Source organism: Zea mays, chromosome 8 (assembly GCF_902167145.1).
Source record: "Zea mays cultivar B73 chromosome 8, Zm-B73-REFERENCE-NAM-5.0, whole genome shotgun sequence".
In the NCBI taxonomy this organism is placed as follows: domain Eukaryota; kingdom Viridiplantae; phylum Streptophyta; class Magnoliopsida; order Poales; family Poaceae; genus Zea; species Zea mays.
The window spans coordinates 180429796-180455723 of NC_050103.1; the positions used below are offsets into that span (position 1 = coordinate 180429796).

Sequence of the window (25928 nt, forward strand, 5' to 3'; positions counted from 1 at the left end):
TCGTCGCTCGTGGAGATCTCGCCAGCCAATGCCCGGGTGAGAAACAGGTGCGTCTGCTCATCATCTTTGTGTAGGCACCCTTCGTTCTCCACGGATGCTCGCGACACAATCGAAGAAACTACTCTCCCTCTCCACGACCACGTCCTCCACTCCCCCCCCCTCAATCACGAGTTCATCGTCGTCCACAACCTCCCCTCCTCAAAGACAACTGACTTTGTCGGCACCCCTTCTACAGGGTCCTCAATCCCCACGCCGCCATTGAACCCGACTCCAAGCTCGAGTTCGATATGCCCGATGCCTTGCGTGTGTACAAGATCGACTGTGTCGAGCGCTTCGACGACACCAAGTCCGTCCCGTCGTCCCCCAATGGCAATTCCACCAACGGCGTCGCGTCCAAGGACTTCGCTACAGGCATCTCCTCCCGACTCTACCTACCCGCGAGAGTGGATCCCGAGAAGAAGCTCCCCATTGTTGTGTTCTTCCACGATGGTGCATTCATGGTCCACAACGCCTCCTTCCCGATGTACCACATCTACATCGCATCTGTCGATGTCGCGGTGCCCGCTAGCCGCTGATCGTGCTCCCTCACTCGCGATGCTCCCCCCTGACTGGCCTCCCCTTTGTTTATTGAACGATTCTTGTATATTATCAGGTGAGGATTGGTAAATTCATTGACTGATCTTGCCCCCTCTCTTAGGTTCAGGTGTTGTTGTTGCGTGCACAGGTTCAATTGTCTACACTTGTACAACAATTTAGTGAGGTTGATACTAACTGTATGCTCGCTTTGCTTTCTTTTGTGTCACAGTTCTGTACAAGATTATGCTTAATATGAAGAACTAAGGAATATAATTCAGAGGTAAAGGTTGTAATTGTTTTTGCATGTTTCGTCTTCTGTATATGAAATTTGTTTTTACATTATGTGTGTAATTGGTGTCGTTTCTGATTATTGATTGTGCCTCTTACCAGTTTGATATGTTGTCTACACTGCAACTTATCCCAACAATAAGAGTGAAAATGTGCCAATTTTATAATCTTAAATAAACATGAGACCAAGGTGAGCTGTTGTTTTTTAAAAACTCACCCTCACTATTTGTTTCCATATGAGCAATTTGCATTTTAATAGCATTTTTGCATCACACTTTATTACAATGTCTTGTGTAAGGCTCTAATTGTTGTTAAGTGTTCGTGTATGCCCAGGTGATTTTTTGTTATCATCTTGTATGTGCAGGTTTAGTGTTCAAAATGGCGGCCTTAGGCAGGCTTGGTGGTCTTCTAAGTTAGGTTTAGGGCCACTGGTAGCTTGTCTCCTTCAGTGTTCAAAGCTCCTCATGTCCACCAGGCTATTCATTGGTGGTGAGTTTTTGTTGTCTTGTTTCCTCTAATATACCAACAGCCTTCCATTTTTATGTTTATTAGTGTTCTTTGGTTAGGTCTTGACGTGAAACTAAGACAAGCATTCAGTTAGTTTGGACAGGTTACTAAAGTTTGTATACACATTTGAATGCTATTATGATGTGTGTTAGTGGCTCACTGAATGGTATTGATCCAATTTCCTCTACTGTTGCGTAATGGTAGATTACGAACAGCAAGCTAACAACTTCGATCATTGGGCTTTTGGTTACCGATATAGTAACAATTCCAACAACAAGGTCTGGGGTATGCTGTTTTGGTAGCTCAGGAGATGCAATGCTTACAATATTGTCATCTTCCTCATCATCCGAATAATCAAATACCACTGTTCTCTTTCTGTTATTTGCATTAGTGGATCCCCTCTTGTAGTTTATCCCATGTTCATCATCGCTGCTATTTCCATCTGCTTCTTCCTTCGCACAAATTTGTGCATCAGCAGTAGCTAAAAATACTAACAGCATTAGTTCTATATTAGCATGCTTGTAAAGGGTTGATATACAGGACTAGATATGTGCTGAGAGTTATAGACGAGAAAGTAAAGCACAAAGAATTTGAATATGAACATTTGTGAGATAATACCTGCAACACTTGCTACAGCTGTAGAATTAGTGGTACTTGGAGGCATAGGTTTTGCTGATGCACGACCCCACATGTTAGCCAGCGATCCACCATTACTAGGCATGGCCTTTCCATTTTGAGCTTTACTTTTGCTTGCATAGGCATCAACTGATTGTTCTTTGTCAACAGGACCATTGCCAGCCTTATCTAATATTGTGGAATTATCCTTCTCGGACTTAGTGTCTGCTCCCTGCTTTGAACTTACAGGCAAATCTTGCCGCCGAGCAGTAACAAACTGCTCCTTTGGAGTAACACTAGGCTTAGACTATGCGGCGGCTGCAGCACTATTCAAGGGCTTTGGTGGCAATGAACTCACATGCTTTCCATTGGATGTTCGCTTGACAAAAGAATTCAAAACACCACAAAACCTGTGCATGATTGTGAAGTGACGAAATTGAGAATACTGATCAGGGATAAAAGTTGCATAAATATACATGCATATGAACACAGGTTTGCATCAAGGTATTATCTTTGACAAATTTCACTATTTTATATATAAATCTATCTCCATCTATATGTGTGTTTGGTTATGTATATTCTCATCTGGTTATGTCTTTGCTTACAATTCCTTCGTGGGCATGCCTTAGACTTGGGAGAAAACCAAATGGGCTAAGAGAACAATACCTATTATCTCTCAAACAGTTCTCATAATCAAAAGGCTGATTGAAAAGCTCCTCTGCCTGCACAAATTCATGATTCCAAAGTATAGCTGTATCTTTTGGAATACAGGCCTGGATACTGTAGATCTGAACCGAACAAGAATCTTTGAAAATTTGCCTTGCTTCTGCATGGAAGACAGATTAACTTTTCACATAAGAAATTTGACACTAGATAAAAGAAACATATCGCTGGGAAGTGAAATGGTTGTTTTCCTTTTTTGCTACTGACTAAGAAGAGATCCAGATGTTCTGATATTCACAGAGGTAACTGCATGCCGGACAGCCGGAGTAACTAATATTGTTGGCCTCCAACTGTATACATTTTGTTAGCTATTTATGTTTGCATTTTAGCTGGTGATATGGGTTAATAAGCTGATCAGATCCCTCCCTCTGTTTGCCATTATTATACTTTCATATAATGCATAGTACTACATGTTTTCTTTGACCTTCATTTGATTACTGACCATTGTGTTATAAAGCTACTTCTAACTTGTGTGCCAAATTACATGTTACGACTATTCATTCGATTATCTGGCCATGATGGATTACCCACTTCCATCAGAACTTCCCATGCCTTTGTCAGCCAATCCTATTAAAGAAGTTAGTCCTTAAACATCAATTTCCATGCATCATGTCGCTCTGTATATCATGTCTTGCTAAGTTTAAGCATTTATGAATCTTGTCGCTGTGTATATCATGGCTAAGTGGTAATTGCCCTTATGTTTACATGAGCAGTGCGTACAACATATATGCGCAGATTGTAAATGAATGACATAATGTTAGTTGTGACATAAGATGAGCAACACTAACTCCTTTGTTTGGCCATTGGTCGATGTTCAAATATATTTGTACTTGACAAAGGAAATTGTTATATGGTGAAAGTTGTGCTGACCTTTTTTTTAGTTATAGCAAAAGCTTCTTCTGAAAGGTGCAACTCTGACTAAATATTTCATTTTTGGTGAAAATTGTTATATGGCTTGATTATCTGAATGGGAAATACATTAGTTGAAACTGAAAAACAAAATTGAGTATACACAGTAACATCCATATTTTTTGGGATGCAGATTGGGCCACTGAATTCATTGTGTTTTGGGCTTTCTTTTAGATATTTTATTTCTTGCATTTCTGGAACTAAATTGTGTACGACAAACTGTATATATTAATAAAAGGACTTCCCTTATATTTCATTTATGCATTGTCCTTACCCCGGTACCACACATGAAACTAAACGGTAGGAGTATATTTGCTATGTAGACTAAATGGCTAAAACCATCCAATATTTTCATAAACTGAAAATGCAGAGAAAGCAATAAAGTTGTATCAATACAACCGTACAGGCTTAGTAGGAGCTTCTAATATCTAGCACTAATAATATGTAGAATGACATATGACTGAACAAACAATATGAGGACTGGTAACAATATTGATTTTGCTAATAGGGCTTAGATTGGATACTATGATTTGTTCCCATGTGATTTTTCCAGTCCTCTGTAGGGCTTGAAGATCATCCTTTGACTCATTTATGATATATTGGCCCATGATCTACATGTTAAGACACCTTTGTTTTACCACCTCAATATATTGTTTCCTTGGTTTTGTATTCTTTTAATTTAAAACAACCTACCCTGCTGCCTTGCCGGGGAGTGGCCAGCGACCGCTCCACATGACCACATCGGCTGAGGACATGAAGGAGGCACCGACAGTCACAGAGGTGCTGTACAAGTGGACAAACATCGGCAAGGGGTGGCAGTCGCGCTGGTTCGCGATCCACGACGGAGTGCTCTCCTACTCGAAGATCCTGCCTCTAAGGACGCTGCCGCAGGGAGGACCTGGGCGCGGATCTTGAACTAAAACTAAAGGATGCCTATGTAAGTTATATTTTCTCTCACATTTACATCAAAACTTATTTTCCAATAATCAGCAGACCTTGACATGTTTCTATATACTTTCTCTCACATTGACAAGTTTTTTAGATTTATTGCAGGCCACCTTTATTTGCTTAATGAGTCGTCGATCTTCACACATTTTTTTAGATTCATCGTAGTTTTTATGCATTCTTTACATGTTTTTGTCCTTTTCAGATTTAGTATAGGTAAGCTTTTTTTGCTTGGACAGTCTATTTCTCTTTGCTTCGACAGTTTCTTTTAGATTCAGGTAGGCCACCTTTCTTTGCTTAGTGTGTGGTCGATTTTGACACGTTTTTCAGATTAATCATAGTTTTTATTCATTCTTGGCATGCTTTTGTCTCTTTTTTCAGATTAGTCTTTATTCATCCTTGACATGTTTTTGACTTTTTTCAGATTTAGATTCAGTACATCTAAGCTTTCTTTGCTTGGACAGTCTATTTCTCTTTGCTTGGATAGTTTTTTAGATTCAAGTGACTTGGTGCGGTTCATTTTGTTCTTAGTATGTTTAGATGTTTTTGATTCTGAACTTTCCATGGTGCTATTCGTAGAAATCCTGGATTAAACACCATGATGGTGAATTTCTCGGGGGGGGGGCATCAATTGGACCACCTGATTTTCTCTTCTTTGATATCAAGTTTTACCATGGAAAAAGTTCAAATGTTTTTTATTCTTGTGCAAAGAGTTGTTGTGACAAAGTGCTCTATTAGTATTAGACTATTAGTACAACATAGGCATCTTTTGCTCCTCCCCTGTTCTCCCAGCTCCAAAGCTCAGAATTCTGCTAGCCAGCTAGGAATAGTTTAGGAGTGTCGTCCAAGTAACTTAAGCATCATTTCCTACTCCTCGGAGGCATGGAGTCTCCAGAATCGTGTACCATTTCTATCTAATTGTTTAGTGAAGTTGCTTCTGATAAGCGTGAACAGCAAAAAAGTACTCTTGTGGTTGTAGGTGCAAGACTCGAACGCCGCGCTCTACAGCCGGCAGAAGTCTGCGCAGGTGAAGCTGTACGAGACTTGAATGATGTCCACCATGTGTTCGTTCAAAATCCCCTCAAGGTAACAAGTTTTGATTCTTGATGATTTCAGCTGCTAAAACTTGAGAGTCACTTGCAGATCTCATAGTTGTTGAATTCTAATGTTGTCTTGTAGAAAAAATTGAAGCCATGATCTCATGCTTTGGTTAAGATTAGCTCTATCTTTTCGCTTTCTATCCAGGGAGCCACAATTTTTACCTTACTCAATTATATTCATGTATTTAGATCATATGTTTGATTTTAGAGCCGCCATCCCAGGTGGGTTTGGCCTTCTGATCCTGACTTACATTTGAGTTGTAAGAAAATAGTTGCACGTTTAGCAGAGCTTTTTTGTACACCAAGTTGCAAAGAAGTATATTTTTCTCCCCACTCTGGTTTGATTTGACCAGTTTTTTGCTCGCTATGTGTTACTTTTTGTTGAGCAATCTGCTATTTGCTGATTTATTATGCATACAGATCGGATGAGGAGGAAGGGCTCAAAGCCAGATGCCACTACCGGAGCGCTAAGGTGGACAACGTTGTCTACTGTCTTGAGGATGACGTCTATGTCAAGGTCCTTGTTCATTGCTTTTTGTTGCTTCTGCTCTCATTTTCCAATTGCCATTAGGTATCCTGCACACATAACCCTTCTACGTGGAAATCATGAAAGTGGACATTTGACACATGTATGTTCTAATATGTGAAAAATTGTGTCAATTGTCTATCACCGAGAAAACGAATAAGGTGAGCCTTTTTCCCTTTTCTTACTTTGTTTCTCTCTTTTCCCCCTTTTTTGGTAGCATGATGATGAATATTTCCCCCCTTTCTTACTTTTTATCTCTCTTTTTCTTTTTTTGGTAGTACTATGTGTTGGCCCAATAAGAGATCCGCTTTCTTCAATTCTGAGATGGAATTCTATCGATTCTTACTCCAATTTCCCTAACTACCATACTCCATCTAATCTCCAGATTCTGGATGTTGCCATAGCAGAAGACGCTAGCGAGAAGAAACTTTGAATGTAATTGCAAGGAAGCATGACGTGGGCCGACTCTCCATCCCAGATCTTCCTATCATCATCATCACATCATTATCTTTTTCCTTGCCAGGTCAGTGGTGCTGTCGACCCATTCATCCATGAACCACCGTCTGCATGTCCTGTTCATATTTTTCGTCCCTCTGTGTTATATAGATAGTCGACACCATCCATTTATATCCTTTTTATAGAGCTAATCATTGAGATATCTCTTCCTCTTGGTCCTGATGAATTTGTTCGTTCTATGACGAGAAATGCCTGTATACCTATGGTATCCTTCGTAGTTCGTGTTGCCATGGCCCTTCTTTATCATGTTGCTCATCTTCGATAGATGCCATGATTCAGTGAATTAAGCATTTATATTTGAGAAAAGGGGACCAGTTTTATGAATAAAAAAATGACAGGATTGTAAATTTGTATACGCAAACCGCTTTAATTCTTCTTTAGACGGGCTAGCGACATCTAAACGGCCGAAAGCAGCAGCAGAAAAAGGTGTGACTAAGAGTCCATATTTTGAATTTGGGAAATGCGGATCCTCCCTCTTTTTTTTTGTCATTTTCGCAACTGTAGCAGAGTCAGATAGTCTTAATTTGTGCACAGTTCACTACTTCACTCGAACAGTTGTGTCTTTACTTGAGCTGATGATGTTGAGTTGGAGTTGAGCAGATTATACAGCACGCTTTTGCAAGGCAACATTCTAATGAGTTGTGTAGCTTTGGAAAAAGCTAAGGAACCTGACAAAGGATGCAAAAATGTGACTGATTTTACAAATAATATTGTTCAATGCAGAATTCTGGTAGCTGCCCTCCCTGATTTTAGTAACATGTTGCAGCTCGTCAAAGTTTAAGCAAACCCAAGGCATAACCAGACTCTCGACAGGGACACAAGTACACAAGAGAAACTTGTAAGAGAAATAGAACATCAAACAACAAGTTCTTGGTCCTGTGCTACCGAGACGAGAGAAGCATGCGTGTATTGATCACCTCCGTATATACACCTGACACATCATCATGCACTACTCATCAAAGGCTTGATTTTTTTTTCAGCTGCGTCAGATGGGCGGCGCCTTCCGCGACGGGGCGGCGCCGGACTTGTGCGCCAGGAAGAGCTTCTTGAGCAGCCTGAGCATCATGAGGAGGCCCATCCTCCGCCGGCGGACGACGGCGTGCTTGCGCGTCTCCAAGGCGCCGTCGAGCCAGGGCTCCCTCACGGCAGACAATTATAAGCACTCCAGCTTATTGGGCGTCATAGTTAGTCAGACAATTATAATAGCGTACAAAATTTACGGAGTGTCTATGACGCCCAAGAATTGACACATGTTGGATATTGGACTTGTGCTATGACGCTCCAACTTATTTTTAAATCTCAAGGTGTTTGATGTTCTATTTCAAAGCATGTTTGATGCGAGCCAGCTGTTGGGTTTATTTACTCCTTGTATGACCATTAGTAAAAGGGAAAACTGACGTTTCTGCTACATGTTTCAGGATTTCCTTAGTCCCGGCTGTCATTTGCCTTGTGTCGAAAATAAGTATGCTATAAAGCGTACTGTCTTGATGGGAACTTGCTGAAATACATAAAGTAAGTAATCATCTTTTTTATTTTGCAAAGAACCTCGTAAATACTACAATTCTGTACAGAGTAAGCTAACACTTTTTTTTATTCTGATTCTCCCAGAAATCTGACAATGCGGTCCTTGGGCTTCCTTATGCGTTGGCCAACCAATCATTCTGCAAATCATTCAACTTGGATCTGCTTGAAGCCTCAGCTACACTTACTCTCGCTGAGTTGTGGCTGGCTCTTGGATCAAGCCATGCAAAGAAGGCACTGAGTCTTGTCTACCAGAGCCTTCCCATGATTCTTGGTCATGGTGGGCTTGAGCTGCGTGCTCGAGCTCACGTTGTTTTAGTAAAGTGCCATTTATCCGATCTGAAATTCTCAAGTACTTTGCAACACTTCGTGTTACATTAAGTGGACAACCTATTGCTGATCCTTTAATGTGTAAACCTCTCAACATATTGGTCTGCTCGACACATCCACCTAGACGCTAGAAGCTAGACCTGTTATGCTTGTCGAAACGCCTGGAGCGGCACATATCTATAATATATATTGTTATCGTGTTATTATACGGTTCCGTTGCAACGCACGGGCACTTACCTATTATATATATAGCCGGTGTTTCAAGGAAGGAGTACTGGCTGGACCTTCCTCTAGAAAGGAGTACTGCTGGGCCAGAGTTGGACTGCGAAAGAATTTGCTGGGCCGAACTTCCACTATACCTTGGTTCTTGCAACATTCGCGTACGGTGCCAAGGCCACTTCGCTTTTGTCACGCGCGGCATCCCATGATCGGTGACACAGCCGCCAGTGGTCACCACCTTTGGGCTTTGGCGCGAGAATCCGTCGATGTCAACGTGGCGTTGCGGCGGCAACACTAATGAGATTCGCAGAGCGAAATACGCCCTCTCCCCCCCTCCCCCAGTCTGGTTTATATATATCAGTATACACACGAACGAATGGTCCCAATAGCGCGGTCAGTTTTTCAATGAGGGGTGATTGGCTGGCTGCATTTTGCCCGGTGACACCATCTTTCAATTTCTACTAGCTGAATGCCCGTGCGTTGCAACGAAAATATATATTACCAGTATACTAAGATAACTTATATACAAAATGTGTGTTATATTGTTATGAGAAAATGTTTCATAATCAATTTGTGATCCTAGCCATACATGAATTTTGTTATTTTAATCTACTTATTTCACCACTACATTGCAACCATCAATATCATGCAAACTTCGATATATGCCACGATTTGTATGGTCTCATCATTGGAGAGCACGTTCCACACATGCCGGAAAAATTCCCTCGTACATCATTAATCATCAGACACGCACCACCATATGCTCTTGCTTAAAAAAAAGGTAAGTGTATATGTGTTTGCGAAGAGAATTAAAGGCAGGCCGACACAAAAAGCTACCCTGACGGTGGCGAGGATGACGAACTGGTCACTGTTGTCGATCCTCCTCTGTGTCACCTCCGGCGCCAAGATGACGTCACAATCCTCGATATAGTAGTCATCGAACGCACGCGACATGACGAGTACCGATGACTCTTGGTTGGGCTGCCAAACGAAGTGCACCCCGGGCTCATCAGCGAGGTAGTACCCCTGGCCGTTGCACCACCGGATGCGCTATTCCACTACATACATCCTGTTCGAGGACACTCACACAACGTCAGCAACGTCCATCGTCCCAGCGCACAAGAATTCATGTCCGGTCAGTAGCGACTTACGCGGCAGGTTGGGCTTCAGGTGGACGATGAGCTGGACGGTGTGATGGCGTCGTCGTCGGATGCGGTGTTCAGAACAACCCGAGAGTCATCGACGTTGACGACAACCATGAGGCCCCCCTGCTTAACGATGGACAACGCGGTGCAGCTGCTCTGGACCGCGTCCAAGCGGCAGCTTCGCGGGAGCTTGTCGTACACAGCAGCGCATGCGACCACGTAAGACTGCTTTTAGAGGTCGAACTGACAGTCGCCAAGCTTCTTCTCGTCATCGATGAGCGACGACAACGCGAGTGCCTCCTGCTCATGGAGTTTGTTCGGGGTTTGAAGTAGGAAACATGGATTCATGCTTGGCGTTGGTTTATGAAAATGACTCACAAGTCTGATCCATGGAAAAAATATTACGAAGAAAAAATGTCACACATGCAAAAAAGGTAATTTAAGTATAATGCATTATTCAAACAAAAGAAATAGCATGCAAAGCTCTTCTTTAAATAATATTACCTCCATCCAAAAATATAATTCAAGAATCTCGGTGATACTTATCTACTACTATGCATTGTGCAATGGTAGCAAGTGAGCTTGGAGAGAGATGTAGTAGATGTGTTTCCTATCATAGATGTAGACATAAACACATATAGGTGGGTGCCCGTGCGTTGCAACAGAAACATTTAATATCATGATAACTTATGAACAAATGTGTGTTATACTGTTATGTGAAAATGTTTCGTAATTAATTTGTGATCCTAGCCATACATAAATTTTGTTATTTCAATCTAACTATTTCATCACTACATTGCAACCAACAGTACCGTGCAGACTTCTATACATGATAGCTGAATGCTCGTGCGTTGCAACGGAATATATAATACCATTATACTACGATAACTTATATACAAAATATGTGTTATACCGTTATGAGAAAATGTTTCATAATCAATTTGTGATTCTGGCCATACATAAATTTTGTTATTTATAATCTATCTGTTTCATCACTACATTGCAACCATCAGTATCATGCAGACTTCGATATATGTCACAATTTGCATGGTCTCATTATTGGAGAGCACGTTTCACACATACCGGAAGAAATTCCCTCGTACATCGTTAGTCATCGGACACGTACCACCATACGCTTTTGCTTAAACAAAAAGGTAAGTGTGTGTTTGCAAGACTAATGGTCAAACATCGTATAACCATAAAGTTAGAATACTATATTAATATATTAAATAAATTAATCCAATAGACATAGATTAACCCAATTAACATAGGATAAATAAATATCTAATTATAAAAGTATGAAACATGATATAATCAATGTTGTTACTGTGTAGTAAATATTCATACGAGACTAACACAACTGGAACGGTTCAATTTGGAATTAAAATGGGGAAGTTACGAATTTCCAAAGTTTCTATGTATTTGATATAGGATTAATTAGGAAATCAATTTTATTGTTGTTTTCATGACAAAACAGAGGTATTATGTGATAAAAATTGGAATGAACTCATTTGGATTTAATATAAAATTTCCATGAATTAAATGGGTTTCTGCAATTATTTTTAAACTAAAAATCAATTTCTAAATTCATTTTCCCTATTTTCTTTATTTCCTGGACTGCGTCCCAAATTTCAGAAAGATCAGGGGCTAAGCTATAAATGTTTTTCTAGACTCAGTGAGCATACAGAGTGGACGGCGGGTTAAACACAAAAGACGTCTTAGTTGAAGTTGTACACAATTCAACATGAGTCATGTTGGCTAGAGGGTGGAAGGCTAGGTATTCTGCTCAATAAGATCCAAGGTTTGATTCCTAAGCAGCCATTGTTTAATTTTTTTTTCTGCGCGCGCAACGGGGGAGGGCAGAACGGCAGAACGGCAGACTACTATTTGATATAGGATTAATTAGGAAATCAATTTTATTGTTGTTTTCATGACAAAACAGAGGTATTATGTGATCAAAATTGGAATGAACTCATTTGGATTTAATATAAAATTTCCATGAATTAAATGGGTTTCTGCAATTATTTTTAAACTAAAAATCAATTTCTAAATTCATTTTCCATATTTTCTTTATTTCCTGGACTGCGTCCCAAATTTCAGAAAGATCAGGGGCTAAGCTATAAATGTTTTTCTAGACTCAGTGAGCATACAGAGTGGACGGCGGGTTAAACACAAAAGACGTCTTAGTTGAAGTTGTACACAATTCAATATGAGTCATGTTGGCTAGAGGGTGGAAGGCTAGGTATTCTGCTCAATAGATCCAAGGTTCGATTCCTAAGCAGCCATTGTTTAATTTTTTTTTCTGCGCGCGCAACGGGGAAGGGCAGAACGGCAGAACGACAGACTACTATTTGATATAGGATTAATTAGGAAATCAATTTTATTGTTGTTTTCATGACAAAACAGAGGTATTATGTGATAAAAATTGGAATGAACTCATTTGGATTTAATATAAAATTTCCATGAATTAAATGGGTTTCTGCAATTATTTTTAAACTAAAAATCAATTTCTAAATTCATTTTCCATATTTTCTTTATTTCCTGGGCTGCGTCCCAAATTTCAGAAAGATCAGGGGCTAAGCTATAAATGTTTTTCTAGACTCAGTGAGCATACAGAGTGGACGGCGGGTTAAACACAAAAGACGTCTTAGTTGAAGTTGTACACAATTCAACATGAGTCATGTTGGCTAGAGGGTGAAAGGCTAGGTATTCTGCTCAATAGATCCAAGGTTCGATTCCTAAGCAGCCACTGTTTAATTTTTTTTCTGCGCGCGCAACGGGGAAGGGCAGAACGGCAGAACGACAGACTACTATTTGATATAGGATTAATTAGGAAATCAATTTTATTGTTGTTTTCATGACAAAACAGAGGTATTATGTGATAAAAATTGGAATGAACTCATTTGGATTTAATATAAAATTTCCATGAATTAAATGGGTTTCTGCAATTATTTTTAAACTAAAAATCAATTTCTAAATTCATTTTCCATATTTTCTTTATTTCCTGGACTGCGTCCCAAATTTCAGAAAGATCAGGGGCTAAGCTATAAATGTTTTTCTAGACTCAGTGAGCATACAGAGTGGACGGCGGGTTAAACACAAAAGACGTCTTAGTTGAAGTTGTACACAATTCAACATGAGTCATGTTGGCTAGAGGGTGGAAGGCTAGGTATTCTGCTCAATAGATCCAAGGTTCGATTCCTAAGTAGCCACTGTTTAATTTTTTTTTCTGCGCGCGCAACGAGGGAGGGCAGAACGGCAGACTACTATTGCTTACTTAATAAGTAGTAGAGATATAAATTTGTAAGTATCCCCTTAAATATTTACTAGGTAGGTGCCCGTGCGTTGCGACGGTAGTAAAAAAATTTATATGAAACATAGAAACGGAACGACAAACATCAGTATGATATGCAAAATTTGTACCTTGGAACATTAGCAGGGCAGAGGAGCACGTCGGGGCTTCGACCACGGCGTCGTGACGACAAGGGAGAAGATCACGACGCGAGCGAACTTGACGTGGAGCAGCGTACGAAGGAGAAGCGACACTCGACACAGCTTCAGACGTCAGGCGCACATGGCTCGACCACGCAACAGTTAGTGATGATGACAAACTTGGACGATTGCAACGGCTTTCCAGCATCGCGAACAGAGGGTGCACATGAACAACGAGCTCGGCGAGACTTTCGGCGTCGCGAATGGAGGGTGTACGTCGAGCTGGCAGCAAGTAACATGCGATGCAAAAAGGAGAAGCGAGCAGGGGATATGGCTTGGTTGAGGTGGGGGAAGAAGACCGTGATCTTGCATTTTATACAGCAGAGAGAGGCGAGGGCGTCGAGAAAAGAGATCGCTGCTGCCATTAATGGCGTGCAAGAGAAGAAAAAGTCTGATGATCGTGGAAACAAATATTGGAAAGATAAAAGGAATTCACGTACAAGGGAAGTAGATCTAAAGAGGGGGAGACTTTTTGCATCAAATTCAGCAGTATAAAAATAAGTAAAAGAAACTAAAATGCCTACTTGAAACTTGGAACAATTTAATGCAAAAACGATAGCTCATATTTTCCATCTGCTACATACACTCCTAGATTGACCTGAAGAGTCAACCTGTCAGAAATATAGTATCAGTAATTCATTACCAAGATGCCAGGATCACAATAGTTCTCAAATATGCCTTTTTGTGCCGACGTCGAGGAAGTATCTGCTGCCACCACCAGCCCAGACCCATTCCCTTTCGAACAGGTGGATGGCAAGGTGGATGGGGAGGGCACCAGCCCTGGGTTAGAGAGAAGAAGGCGCAAAGGTGGAGGGCGTGCGTGGAGCGGCCGTCCTCCTGGAGTGGCTGAGCGCGGAACATGACGCTGACGTACGATGGCGCCATGGCTGCTAGTTGGCACCACCAGATCTTCCACCTTAGGCTTGGCCCTGGCGTTGTCGATTGAGCCCTCGATGTGGCCGTGCAGGCGGAGGCGCTTCATGCCGAAATCCGCCCATGGACCAGGGTGCCTCACACGCTTACTCAAGGAGTGGGTCGGTGACGAAAGCCGGCGCGTGGGGACGGGTGTGGAGGCGGGCATAGATGGGAGGTGGTCGTCGACTGCTGCGAGTATTTGGGGCGAGGATGGCTCTCGGCTTGCACCGCGCGTGGTGACGGCGTTGAAGGCGGCCTGGGGAAGGGCGCTAATGGCTCGGCCTGCGTCGCGTGTGGGGACGGGTGTGGAGGCAGGCGTAGATGGGAGGCGCGGCGTCGACTGCGGCGAGGATTCGGGGCGAGGATGGCTCCATCAGCGTTGAAGCCGGCTGGGGAAGGGCGTTGATGGCTCCGCTGCGCCGCGCGTGGGGACAGGTGTGGAGGCGGGGGCTCGGGCGCAGTCGGTGGTGCCGCGCGATGGCGGCGGACTGGCGAGGGCGGGGACATGGTGACGTCGGGTGGACGCCCTCGTTGCATACATATGGTGCAGTAGAGATAACAGACCAAGAGTCATGCAAATATGTTTGCACCTAATGACTATTTGCATAATAGTCGTTGTCCAAATAATATTAAACATAAAGATTCAAAGTAAACTAATAGGCAACAATGCCTACATCTTATTCTTACATGCAGGTCTACCAAAAAATCATTGGAACAGTTCCTAGTGGTTTCATAACATCCTAAAATAAAATAAGTTGGCTAACTGATAGTAGCTCACAACATATAATCAGTAAAAGGGGGCATCTGTTAGGGTGGGTATCAATGTTGGAACATACTGGACTTGCAAACTGCAAGGGTTAACAATCCCAATAGCAGACATTGAATATGATTTTTCTGATAAAAGCAGGCAGGTCAGCTATTGCAAAGAACATTCAAAGATGACAAACCATACTATAATTGAGTGCACTGCAGGTATAGGTTCTCTATTTTCATTACAACTGATCTAGAGAACAAAAAGGAATCGACAAAACCAATAGCACATATCAACAATACCAACTGCATCATTCTTACAAATAGAAAGATCATGAGGCCTACAGGAAACAACTATATATTTTCCACTTACTGATTTATATAACCCACGGTAAGAAATATATCCAAATGAACAGACCATATGCAAACATCCTACATTCCTACCATACATGGCATCATGCATAAATCATGCGGTAATGCATATAACATACAAATATTGCAGAACTCATTGACAAGAATCAGGTCAGTATAAACTCAGCACTTTTGTCATCAGCAGACAAAATAGCACAATAAAAAATGCACATCTAGAGAGCAGAGCGTTACTGATCTGCAGTCAAAAACTCAAACACAAGATTTTGCTATTATGAAGTTGTGTCAGGAACTGAAATAATAGTAATTTGAATTATATTTTCTGTTTATTATCAACAAGATCAATACAATTGAATAATAGATAAGGTGGTAGCTGTTGCACATGATTATTAGCAAGTGAAGTACAAGGTAGTGAGCATAATGTCCCACTGTTTATGAACAGCTAATTCCCAAATCAAATGAGCTTCAACCACTCAAAGAACACCCCAAGTTGTCAACTATGTCATTCTTCTTCATTTATATTGTTTGTAACCCAAAGAAGAAAATAGATCATTCATGGCTCCATCAAGTAGAAAGATAATGACATATAATGGGAGAGAACAATATATTATACAGTTATCACTTCATATGTTCCACAGAGAATAGAATAAATGTACCCAAATAAACAGGCCATTTGCAAGCATTGTAATGTGAATGTATACCATGCAATAAACATATTTACTGTATACAAAGGAAAACAAAACTTTCTTATTGACAACAAATAGAAGTACCGAAATTACAGATATCTATAGTACTAAAGTAGTGGAGAGTAGTGCTCCAGTGTCAAAAGCATAATAGACCGAACCAACCAAATAAAAATCAAGCTGGTAGATCCTTGCCCGGTTACAGACCAGCAGCGGGCAGCGCAGCCAAGAAGGCACTGTATGCCGAATCGAGGTCGAAGTTGAGCTGCCTGGCCTGCTGCTCGGTGAGCTCATCTGCGACCCTGGGTTAGACCATGGAAGTCTGACCAGCCCAGACCCATTCCCTTTCGAACAGGTGGATGGCAAGGTGGATGGGGAGGGCACCAGCCCTGGGTTAGAGAGAAGAAGGCGCAACGGTGGAGGGCGTGCGTGGAGCGGTCGTCCTCCTGGAGTGGCTGAGCGCGGAACATGACGCTAGCGTACGATGGCACCATAGCTGCTAGTTGGCACCACCAGATCTTCCACCTTAGGCTTGGCCCTGGCGTCGTCGATTGAGCCCTCGATGTGGCCATGCAGGCGGAGGCGCTTCACGCCGAAATCCGCCCGTAGGAGCTTCACCCACAGTCACTCGCGGCTAGCTGCTGCACAAGAAACATCATGTACTACAATCAGGCAAGGTATCACTATATCACTGCCATACTTACAAGGTTCGACTATTCAACTGGGCCATGTACTTAAATTACTACCTAGCTACTCCTAACAAAGAGGGATGATGTACGAGCATTTCTATAACCCCAAATTAATAGGATTGGGAAAAAATGGACATATATGTTGCCTGCCTAATGATTTGTAAATTAAAACAATGAGAATGTGAAGATATAAACATGTTAATCGCTTAAAATCTGTTTATAAAACAGATCATAAGCTACACATTGAATAGAATTAGCAGCAAAGCACAATACTGAAACAAGGACAAGTGCATGCTGAACTCTCTGAACTTACTGGGAAGTTCAGTTTGCAGTCTGATTCCCTGTACTTGAGCGCTGCAAGATCATAGGTGTGGGCTGCTGCCTCCTCAGTCCTCACCATCAAAAGCTCCTGAAAAGAAAGAAGATTACAACCTATTCGCTTGACTTTAATATGTACTGGCTTCTACTACAGTGTTTTTGTCTCAAACAACTGGCTTTAATCCGAAGCGAACAACACAAAGGATTTTAACTCAAATATTCGTATGTCCTTGCATTTGTAAAGGTAATACCATCTATGCAACTGTCTGTTTGTTTTGTGCAAATAAAGCTTCTTTGGAATATGACACCTGTAAGTTGAGGCTCTCATTAGAAAATAGGCAATCTTCATAATCACCTATGGTAATATGCGACATCAAATCTGGTGGCCAAACCTCAATCGTGAAAACTGCTGGTTCAATAGATCCTGGTATGGTTTCTTGATGGATGGATGGATTGTCCAACACATACAACTGTTGTTTAACAGTTTTGGATTTGTGACATGGCTGACAGTTCTTCAGTTTCACAGCTGCAAGATTGGTTGATTATGTAGAGGCTCTTGTAAGGCGAAGAGAAACTGATTATAATGTATGATCACGTGGCAAATTCAATGATTCACGCAAATTAGGCTAAAATAAATTACATTAGAATCAAGGTATGCCAATTCAAGAGTAGTATGGGTAAAGCACTGGTGACGCAAAGATGCTAATAAATATACTGAAACCAGGCAGTCAAGTACGATACAAGCAGTCAAAACTTCAAGTGATTCACAAAATTATCTTCACAAATTGATAGAGTTCTCTTTCATGTCCGTGGAACCAGGGCAGACCCAACTAAGCTCTGCACGAGAAAAAAAACTATTGGCTTTATTCACCTTTATCTAGTCCTTTCATTCACCTCTTTCTAGTAACATGTTCGATCCTTTAGAACTGTTGAAGATACATTGGGTTACACCTACAAACTGAACCCAAATGAATGTTACACTAAGGCCAGATTTTAAATATATCCTTTTATTTCTTGTATGAAGTAAACAATACATACCTTATCGACTCTTATGAGAGTTGTCAACAAGAGAGCATCTGCTCTGTAAGTTGATTGCTGCATAAAAAGAGCTACCTACTTAGAATTCCATCACAGTTGTCCAGAGCCTCATAAAGGTTTGTGACAGTCTAAAAATTTCAGAATAAAATAGAAGAACTGGTCAAAAACCGTAGATTGTTGTTCTAAATCGTCGGTCGCTGCCACCACCATTACACCATTAGCAAGCAGGTGGATAGGAAGGAGTTGTGTTTACCTTTAGGACCTGCTGTCGGGTCTTGTCTGTTTTTGGGAGGCGAGGGCTAAAGGGAGCAGGAAGACGCCCAACAGAGGAGGGAAGCGGGGATGAGGAATAGAAGAAGAAATAGAGGTAGTAGATACACCAGGCAAGCCAAGGGAATGAAGGAAGAAAGGCTAGGCCAGGAGGTGGCGCGTGCGGTTAAGCAAAAAGGAGGCCTCTGGTGGCCAGCCAGCCCGCTCCCTCTCAAGATTCGATGCATGCTAATTAAATATCTCCTTCAGTCTTCAGAACACGAAATCATCATATCAGCAAGAGAACAAGGTGGTATCATAATAAACTGAAAACAAACACCACAAAAGGACTAACTAAAACCTCACTTGATCCTGGCCTTCAGGAAGGGGATCAACCACCAGGGTGGGTATCTCATCGTCAATCCATCATGCTTTCCCGAGTGAAGCGTCATCATCAATCCATTAGTACAAGGATCGCTAATTTGCCTCTCCGTGACATTACTATCAGTTGTCACATGGTCTGAGTTCACACTCCAGTGAGCTAGAATAGGTTCTGGTAATGCTGAGCATGTTTTAGATGTAGGTCTACCATTCTGACTGATTTCATTTTCATGAGTAGCAACTTGATTTATCTCAGTTGTTTTCCTTTCTGAAATAAACCTAAATATATCAGTGAGAACATAATAGCCACCACTTTCTTATGGTGCTAGGAAGAATGAACAGGTAAACCTACAGAAAACGCTTTCATCCAAAGTCAAGGATCTAGTAACAATAATGAGCACTCCATCATTGTGAGATAATTGTGCATTTGCAGTCTCTATAACTATTAAGCAGTTCCTGGAGTCCATAGACATGATTTTTTCATTAATATCCTATACAGAAAAAGGTGGTTCCAAGAGTTATCTCAACTTCAGATAACACGTCTAACAAACTCTACAGACTGAAGATTTTACCTATCGTTTTCTTTAAATAAAATAAATAAATTTTATTTAAACGAACGAAGGAAAGGCACATTCAGTTTACCAATCAGTGATTAGAGTTGTTCCCTGGATTAGCAAGAAAGAGAAAACTTGCACAATTTAACCACAAACACACAGTACTATGTTAGATCAGTACCCCTGTTAAAGAATTTTATCCTACCACATGTTCACTTCCAGTTTTCTTACATATGTATGTTTTCAGTGTTCATAAAGAATTTGAACCGAGTATATGATTCAACACACTACTTCAAAGCATGATTAACCAATACAGAACAAGTTTGGATTACAGAACAATTTCTCCAACTCACCGTCGTCGAAGCGATTGAAGAGAACGGTGATCGTCACAAGCAGCGAACAAGGCACGATGCGCCGATGATGATGGTGGATGGGGTGTCGGCTTGGAGGGGAACTTTAAAAAGAGCTGCTCTACAAACTGAAAAAGAACAAGAACAATTATTAAATACAAAAAGAGCTATTATATAAATAACAATGCATCATATGAAGCAACCACATTGTGACTAAACAAAAGTATTTGTTCATTTCTGAATTCCAAATCAGAGTATTCAAGTTAAATCAGACTACCACATGCCTACGACTGGTATATTACTACACTCACGAATCCAATTTGGTTAGACAACTGAGATTCACAACTAAAAAAACACAGACATCCAAAGGTATTCATATCAAATAGATTTCAAGGAAAACTAAATAAATATTACCAAAACTCCATTGCCATAGCCTTACCAAAACTCTTTAGACCATTTAATAATATGATATATTAGTCACACTCTCACATGGATTTTATTCACGTGCTCCATAAACAGGTATATATATTGATTATAGGACTATCTGAACTCAAAACAAATGTGAAAAACTTAGCTCAGAACAGATGAAAAACACCACCATTCAACACACAAAAGGGAAAAGTGTTGAACATAATAACCCTTTACAAGATCATCAGGTGCAGTGTGAACAACAACAGCTCTACCAATGATTGAGTTTGGCCCAGTCAGTGGGGTCTAAAAAATCATTAGCGGTGTTATTACCTGGATGTCAGTGAATTAATATTAGCAACACCTGACAGCAAAGAAACAAACTCAGTGACAAGATAGTACATGTTGAAGTACCTCTGTAATCCATTTCACCTGTTTGAATCATATGCAAAATCAAATGATGCCATTTTACTCATCTATTTGAATTTTTTTAACAGGGAATTATACTGTTGGAATTAAAGCAAATTTAAACCCCAAACTTGAACGGAGCATCTGCTTTTTGAACATATGAACGAACACACTACTTGAAAGAATGATCAAACCAGAATTGTAAGAAAAAAATAAATCCTATTACAGACCGAGTATGGATTACAAAGGTCTAAAGAATGAACATAGACATTATGAAAACGGATGTTCCGTATACACTATGAAAAACTGCAGTGAACATAGACATTATGAAAAACTGGTACTCTGAAGCTGCAGCGAACCAAACCTTGTCAACTAAAAGCATATGTTCTGTATACACTCCAGATTAGATGTTTGAACACAGTACTTCAATCAAAACAGATGTCACTATCACTGCTCGTGCTGCTAATTCATTGCATGATGAATCTTTGAAGCTTTTCTTATTTGACAATCTTTTCTGAAATAATCATTACTTCAGGTCCAGTTGTTTTTTCGAGCTTCTACTGCTGCTTGAAGTTTTTAACATGATTTTTCCTAGAAGATTCTGTCATCAATAGCCATTTGTTTGTTGGGAAAGAGAGGCATAATAATTATTTTACCTCTTTATACAAAAATGCACATGTCATATCCTGTTTGGTGTGTGAGATAATGAAAAAGAACTAATTCATAGTAATCTGTAAGCTTGATTGCGAACAAAAATAATATGGTTGAATGTGAACATACAAGAATAATTTACACATTTCTGTATTTTGCCAGATTTCAGATGTACTTAGTGAGGCTGGTGCACCATGTGGGATAAAATCAGTCTGTCTTTATGGTGGAACTAAAAAGGAACCCCAAATATCTGCCCTTAAATCTGGAGTGGTAAGATAACTGATTTCATTTTTCTTTTCCCACCCACAGTTCATATAATTGTACTGAATATTGAATATTGATTAAGTTATGAACTTTTGATATCGTTGCATACCAAACCATTACCATACCACTTCTTTTTTCACGGATTTCACTTAATGGAAACTCAATGTTTCTTTACTATATAGGACATGTAATGTAACTGTGTCCCCAGTCAGTCTTTGACAGTTAATTTGTGTAAAAACATACTGTTGGCTGACCCTGTATTCATTTTTTGGGGTTTGTGGTTGCAGGATATAGTCATAGGAACTCCTGGTCGTATGAAAGACCTTATTGAAATGGGTGTTTGCTGTCTTAATGAGGTTTCGTTTGTGGTAAGCCAGTTGTGCCTTTTTTTTTGCTATTCTTGTTGTCTATGAAGTGTGGTGTGCATGGTATATATATTCTATCCAGCCACAAATATGAAGTGCTCTGAACAGCAACAGGGTCACCAAGTTCTAACTTTGATCTCTAATTCACCAGCCCTTCGTTCTTTTTTATTTGATATTCTAATTTTGAGCAAGTCAGACCTTTTCTGTTTGGCATGATATGCTAAACCTACATATATTGTCTGTATGAAAGGTACACCACTTGTTTTGTAGTTAAAAGTAGTTCAGTAGTTTAGGGTGTGTTTGGTTCTGTTGTCTCATGTGAGAAAAATTGCTTTCTGCTCTGAAAAAACTGCTTTCTGCTGTGAAAAAAAGAGAAATAAGGGTTCGACACCCCTTAAATGATGGAAGATGGGTAATTTCTTTGAACTTGGTTCGCTGGCATCAATCACATCAAATATTTCTTGGGATTACTGCTGTGCTTACACTTTCATGGTTATGCTTTAATGAGTAATTATTGTGTTCCCTTTTGTTGACGTACTTATATGGTGTGATATATATTCTTACTTTTTTTTGCATAGGTTCTAGATGAAGCAGATAAGATGCTGGATTTGGGTTTCGAACCTGAAGTCAGGGCAATTTTGAGCCAAACATCATCTGGATGGGATAACGTTTGGCAGCTCCACCTATCGATGCTACCAAAGAAAAGGGGACTCTTTGCCAGGTCGTCTTCGTTCCAAGGACACCAGCAGAGACGCGCTCCAGATCTCGCCCGTACGTCCATGAACCTGGCGGGCGAGTGAAGCGAAGGCCGGCGTACGGGTCCGGCAGCAGATGGGGGAGGGAAGGGGAGGTAGACAAGGTGGTGGTGGTGCTTGGATCGGTCGGTACCTGGGAGGCGCGGACGCTATCCTCTCGGGAGCCGGTGAATCTGTGGGAGAAGACGACGGCGAACCTGGCTTGGTCCCGGGGCACGCCGCTCTTGCAGTAGGCGAGGTGGCGGCCGTCGCGGAGCCTGAGCCTGGGCGCTGTTGAAGTCGTGCGTGCGCTGAATCAGGCGAGGTTGAAGTCGTGTGCATAAATGGCGGAGCTGGCGAAGCGGTTGAGGCCATGGTCGTGGGGGAGGAGGTCGAGGTCGTGGGCATCCTGTAGCGCGCCGTCGCTGGAGTGGAGGCAGCAGGCGCCATAGCTTGGGGTGTAGAAGGCAGGCGTCGTAGGATGGGCTGCAGAATGGGCCGCACCACCGTTGGGCCGCATACACCGCTCGAACACAGGCACTGCTATGGTGTTATTTGATTAGTGCCATACCGGCCATCCAGAGCGTCGAAACGTGACTTATAAGCGTTGGTGTGTGTTGTTTGTTACTTAGACGCGTTGGTGTGTGCTATTTGTTGCTCAGACTAACGTCTCTGGTGCCGTAGTAAGATGATTTTTTGGCGCGGGGCTGTACGACCGGAGGCAGAACGGGCCAGAGGCAGAACGGATCGGAGGCAGACTACTATTGCTTACTTAATAAGTAGTAGAGATAAAACGGTATGTAGTATAATTAATATGCCCAGAGGACTTTCTACCGCGTCTTCCAATTCTCCATACCAGGACCCAGCAGGCCCTCTCTTGTGTGTTGGCGCAGTAGACGATGCAGACTTGCAGTAATAAGCATTCATGCTTTTATTTTATTTTATTTTTCCTTTGCTACAGGCTAGAGCGTCAAAGTACAACGGTCTGCGAGCACTATATATATTGTTAAGTAACCCTTGTTAGGGTTATATGGACAAATACCTGCTTTGCCCATGAGGGGTCTCACATCTCTATATAAGGAACATGTACACCCCTTCATATGATAGAGATAAGAAATAGGCCAGAGGCCCAACCCTATATCCAGTGTCTCGTGTGTTTCCTCTGTCGTGCTTATGTGAAGGGAGACAGGTTCTCTACATCTTCTTGCGCCTCTACCGCTGACGGGAGGGAAGGGAGCAGATCTGGTGATCCGTGGTAACGTAGTTCTCAACACGTTATCAGCACGCTCTACCTCGACGTTGCTATGGATTCGATCTGCACCGAATCTCCATCAAGCCGGCAGGTCACCCGGCCTTGCCGAACTATCCTACGCGATAGCCTTCGATTGCCTTTCTACGCAGTCACACGGTATGTCTTTCTAAGTAGATTGGATGTACTGTTTATGGGTGATCATCCGGTCGAACAAGTACTGCACGCTCGTGCCCATGCATAGACTTTTATACCCGGTCAAAGCGGTTTTCAGTTGATGTGCCTAAAATGCTAAATTTAGACTTTTAGGGCCCCTTTGGTAGGGCTTATTTTTCAGCTTCGGCTCTGGCTCATGCAAAAGTTGTGTCAAACACCTCTTTTTCAAATGGCTTCACCAGTGAAGTGCTTTTCCAAAATGAACTAGAGGGCATGAGCCAAAAAAAGTGGCTCACCCGGCTTCAGCTCACGTCATTTTTGCACAATAGCCCTCCCACCAGTCAAAATTATTTTTTTTGGTCCTGCCCTCAATCCCTAGCCACGTACATGAGAGATCTATAAAAAGTAAAGTATACAAGGGTCTTTCTGAAAAACAACCTATAAGTCGTTTTGCCAAATGATTTTTCAGAATGGCTTTGGCTCATCTAAAGAAGTGGCTTCACCTCGTGAATCAGAGCCAAAGCCGTTTTTGGAGAAGCCAGAGCCCTGCCAAAGGGGCCCTTATACCGCTTGCTTGCATGTCGGTAGTCGTGGACGCATGACAGCTCGGTGGCGCAAGCGAATCTCGCAGTTGAGTCGGCAGCTTCTCCAACTATTCTTGCGTAGCCCCCGCATGGCCGCATGCATGGGCACCACGATGGCCAACAAGCTGGGTCCTTGATTGCCTCCCTTATCCAAATTCAAAATATCATTGCTTGGTGGTTGTAGTTGTCCATGAATGTCGGCTGATTTTTTTTAGAAAAAGTTGCCCAATCAAAGTGGCAGGTGTGCACTTGTGGTGACAACCCTAAAAAATGTAGTATTGATGCCACTACATTAATCTAAGTCCAATGCTCACTGCATAAAACCCATATCTGTAATGTGCGTAAGATTTCCCAAATAAATCACCACAATAGCATACATTGGCCACAACTGGATGATTGTGGTTGGGGATTTTATCTGTATGCTTTTAGAACATCTCGACATTAGGGGGAGGAATGCCCATATAGTGTAATGCCTCAATATTCTATTAAACGCACAAAAGCCAAACTGAACCTGTCGTTCAGTGTGTACTCCTGTGTATATGGAGTTTGCCAGAAATCGTTGAGGAGTAGCCATATTGGTTTGAATGCTTCTACTTGATGTAAATGTGGATATACCCGGGATTAATATCATATCCACATTTGACATATTGGCATTTGATCCATTCTCGGGGACGCCTGCGAATATGATCCATCGGCCTTAGTCAAAGCATATGTTCTGATTGCAGATTCACGTGGTCTGTGATAACTTTCATCCGATTAATTCACCCTGATGGTGATTTACCTCACGAAGAGGTTCATCTTGATGATGAAATTCCTAGCAATGCGCGCAATATCATTGTGCTGGGAATACGGAACAATGAATCTTTCGTTTTGAGAAATAACGGATATCATTATTAAATGTGGGAGACAAATATGTCGACACCTATATTGCCTCTCTAGATTGCAAATGGATCCAAAACAAAGTCCTAGGCATGAGTGCTTTAAGCTCTCTTATCGGGTCATTGATAAATGCAATCGAGGCTGAACCAATAATCGCAAAATGAAAGTCACGAGCTTGAAGTTCGGACATTTATGGGCACTATTGAGATAATGTGTGGTGAATGCGATGGTTCAAGTGGTCTTGTGAGAGACCCATCCCACGTATGTGTTGAATAAACATTGTTCCGCTATGTAATATATCTGGCAAATGGCATGAATTAAATTATGCAGTTAATAGGATTCTGAAGATCCGTCATGAGATCCTAGGAGGATCCATATCTTTGAATTATAAATATGCAACATATAAATCTCATACCGAATAATACATTCCTGACGAATTAACACTCTTCTATGTAGAGAGAATATCTCCTAGATGAGATTATAGTTCCTTGATGGAACTTTTCCAGAAGAAATAAAGTCTGT

The 25928-nt window shown here is 41.5% G+C and overlaps 1 protein-coding gene and 1 pseudogene across 1 annotated transcript; one reads left to right on the forward strand and one right to left on the reverse strand.

Moving 5' to 3' along the window:
* Positions 1 to 530: 530 nt before the first annotated feature.
* LOC103637576 (uncharacterized) lies at positions 531 to 2828 on the reverse strand (annotated as a pseudogene).
* A 17369-nt stretch (positions 2829 to 20197) lies between these two features.
* Positions 20198 to 22604, forward strand: LOC103637578 (DEAD-box ATP-dependent RNA helicase 5-like). The gene is made up of 4 exons (XM_008659739.1): positions 20198 to 20227; positions 21338 to 21445; positions 21727 to 21807; positions 22383 to 22604. Exons 1-4 carry the CDS (start codon positions 20198 to 20200, stop codon positions 22602 to 22604), a joined length of 441 nt encoding a protein of 146 aa, XP_008657961.1.
* The last annotated feature ends 3324 nt before the right edge of the window (positions 22605 to 25928 follow it).

Excerpts from the sequence above, each read along its gene's own strand:
- LOC103637578 (XM_008659739.1), top strand. The coding sequence starts at position 20,198 with ATGGATTTTATTCACGTGCTCCATAAACAG. Across the intron at positions 20,228-21,337 it reads TTCACGTGCTCCATAAACAG|ATTTCAGATGTACTTAGTGA; the intron begins GTATATATATTG and ends GTATTTTGCCAG. Across the intron at positions 21,808-22,382 it reads TTAATGAGGTTTCGTTTGTG|GTTCTAGATGAAGCAGATAA; the intron begins GTAAGCCAGTTG and ends TTTTTTGCATAG.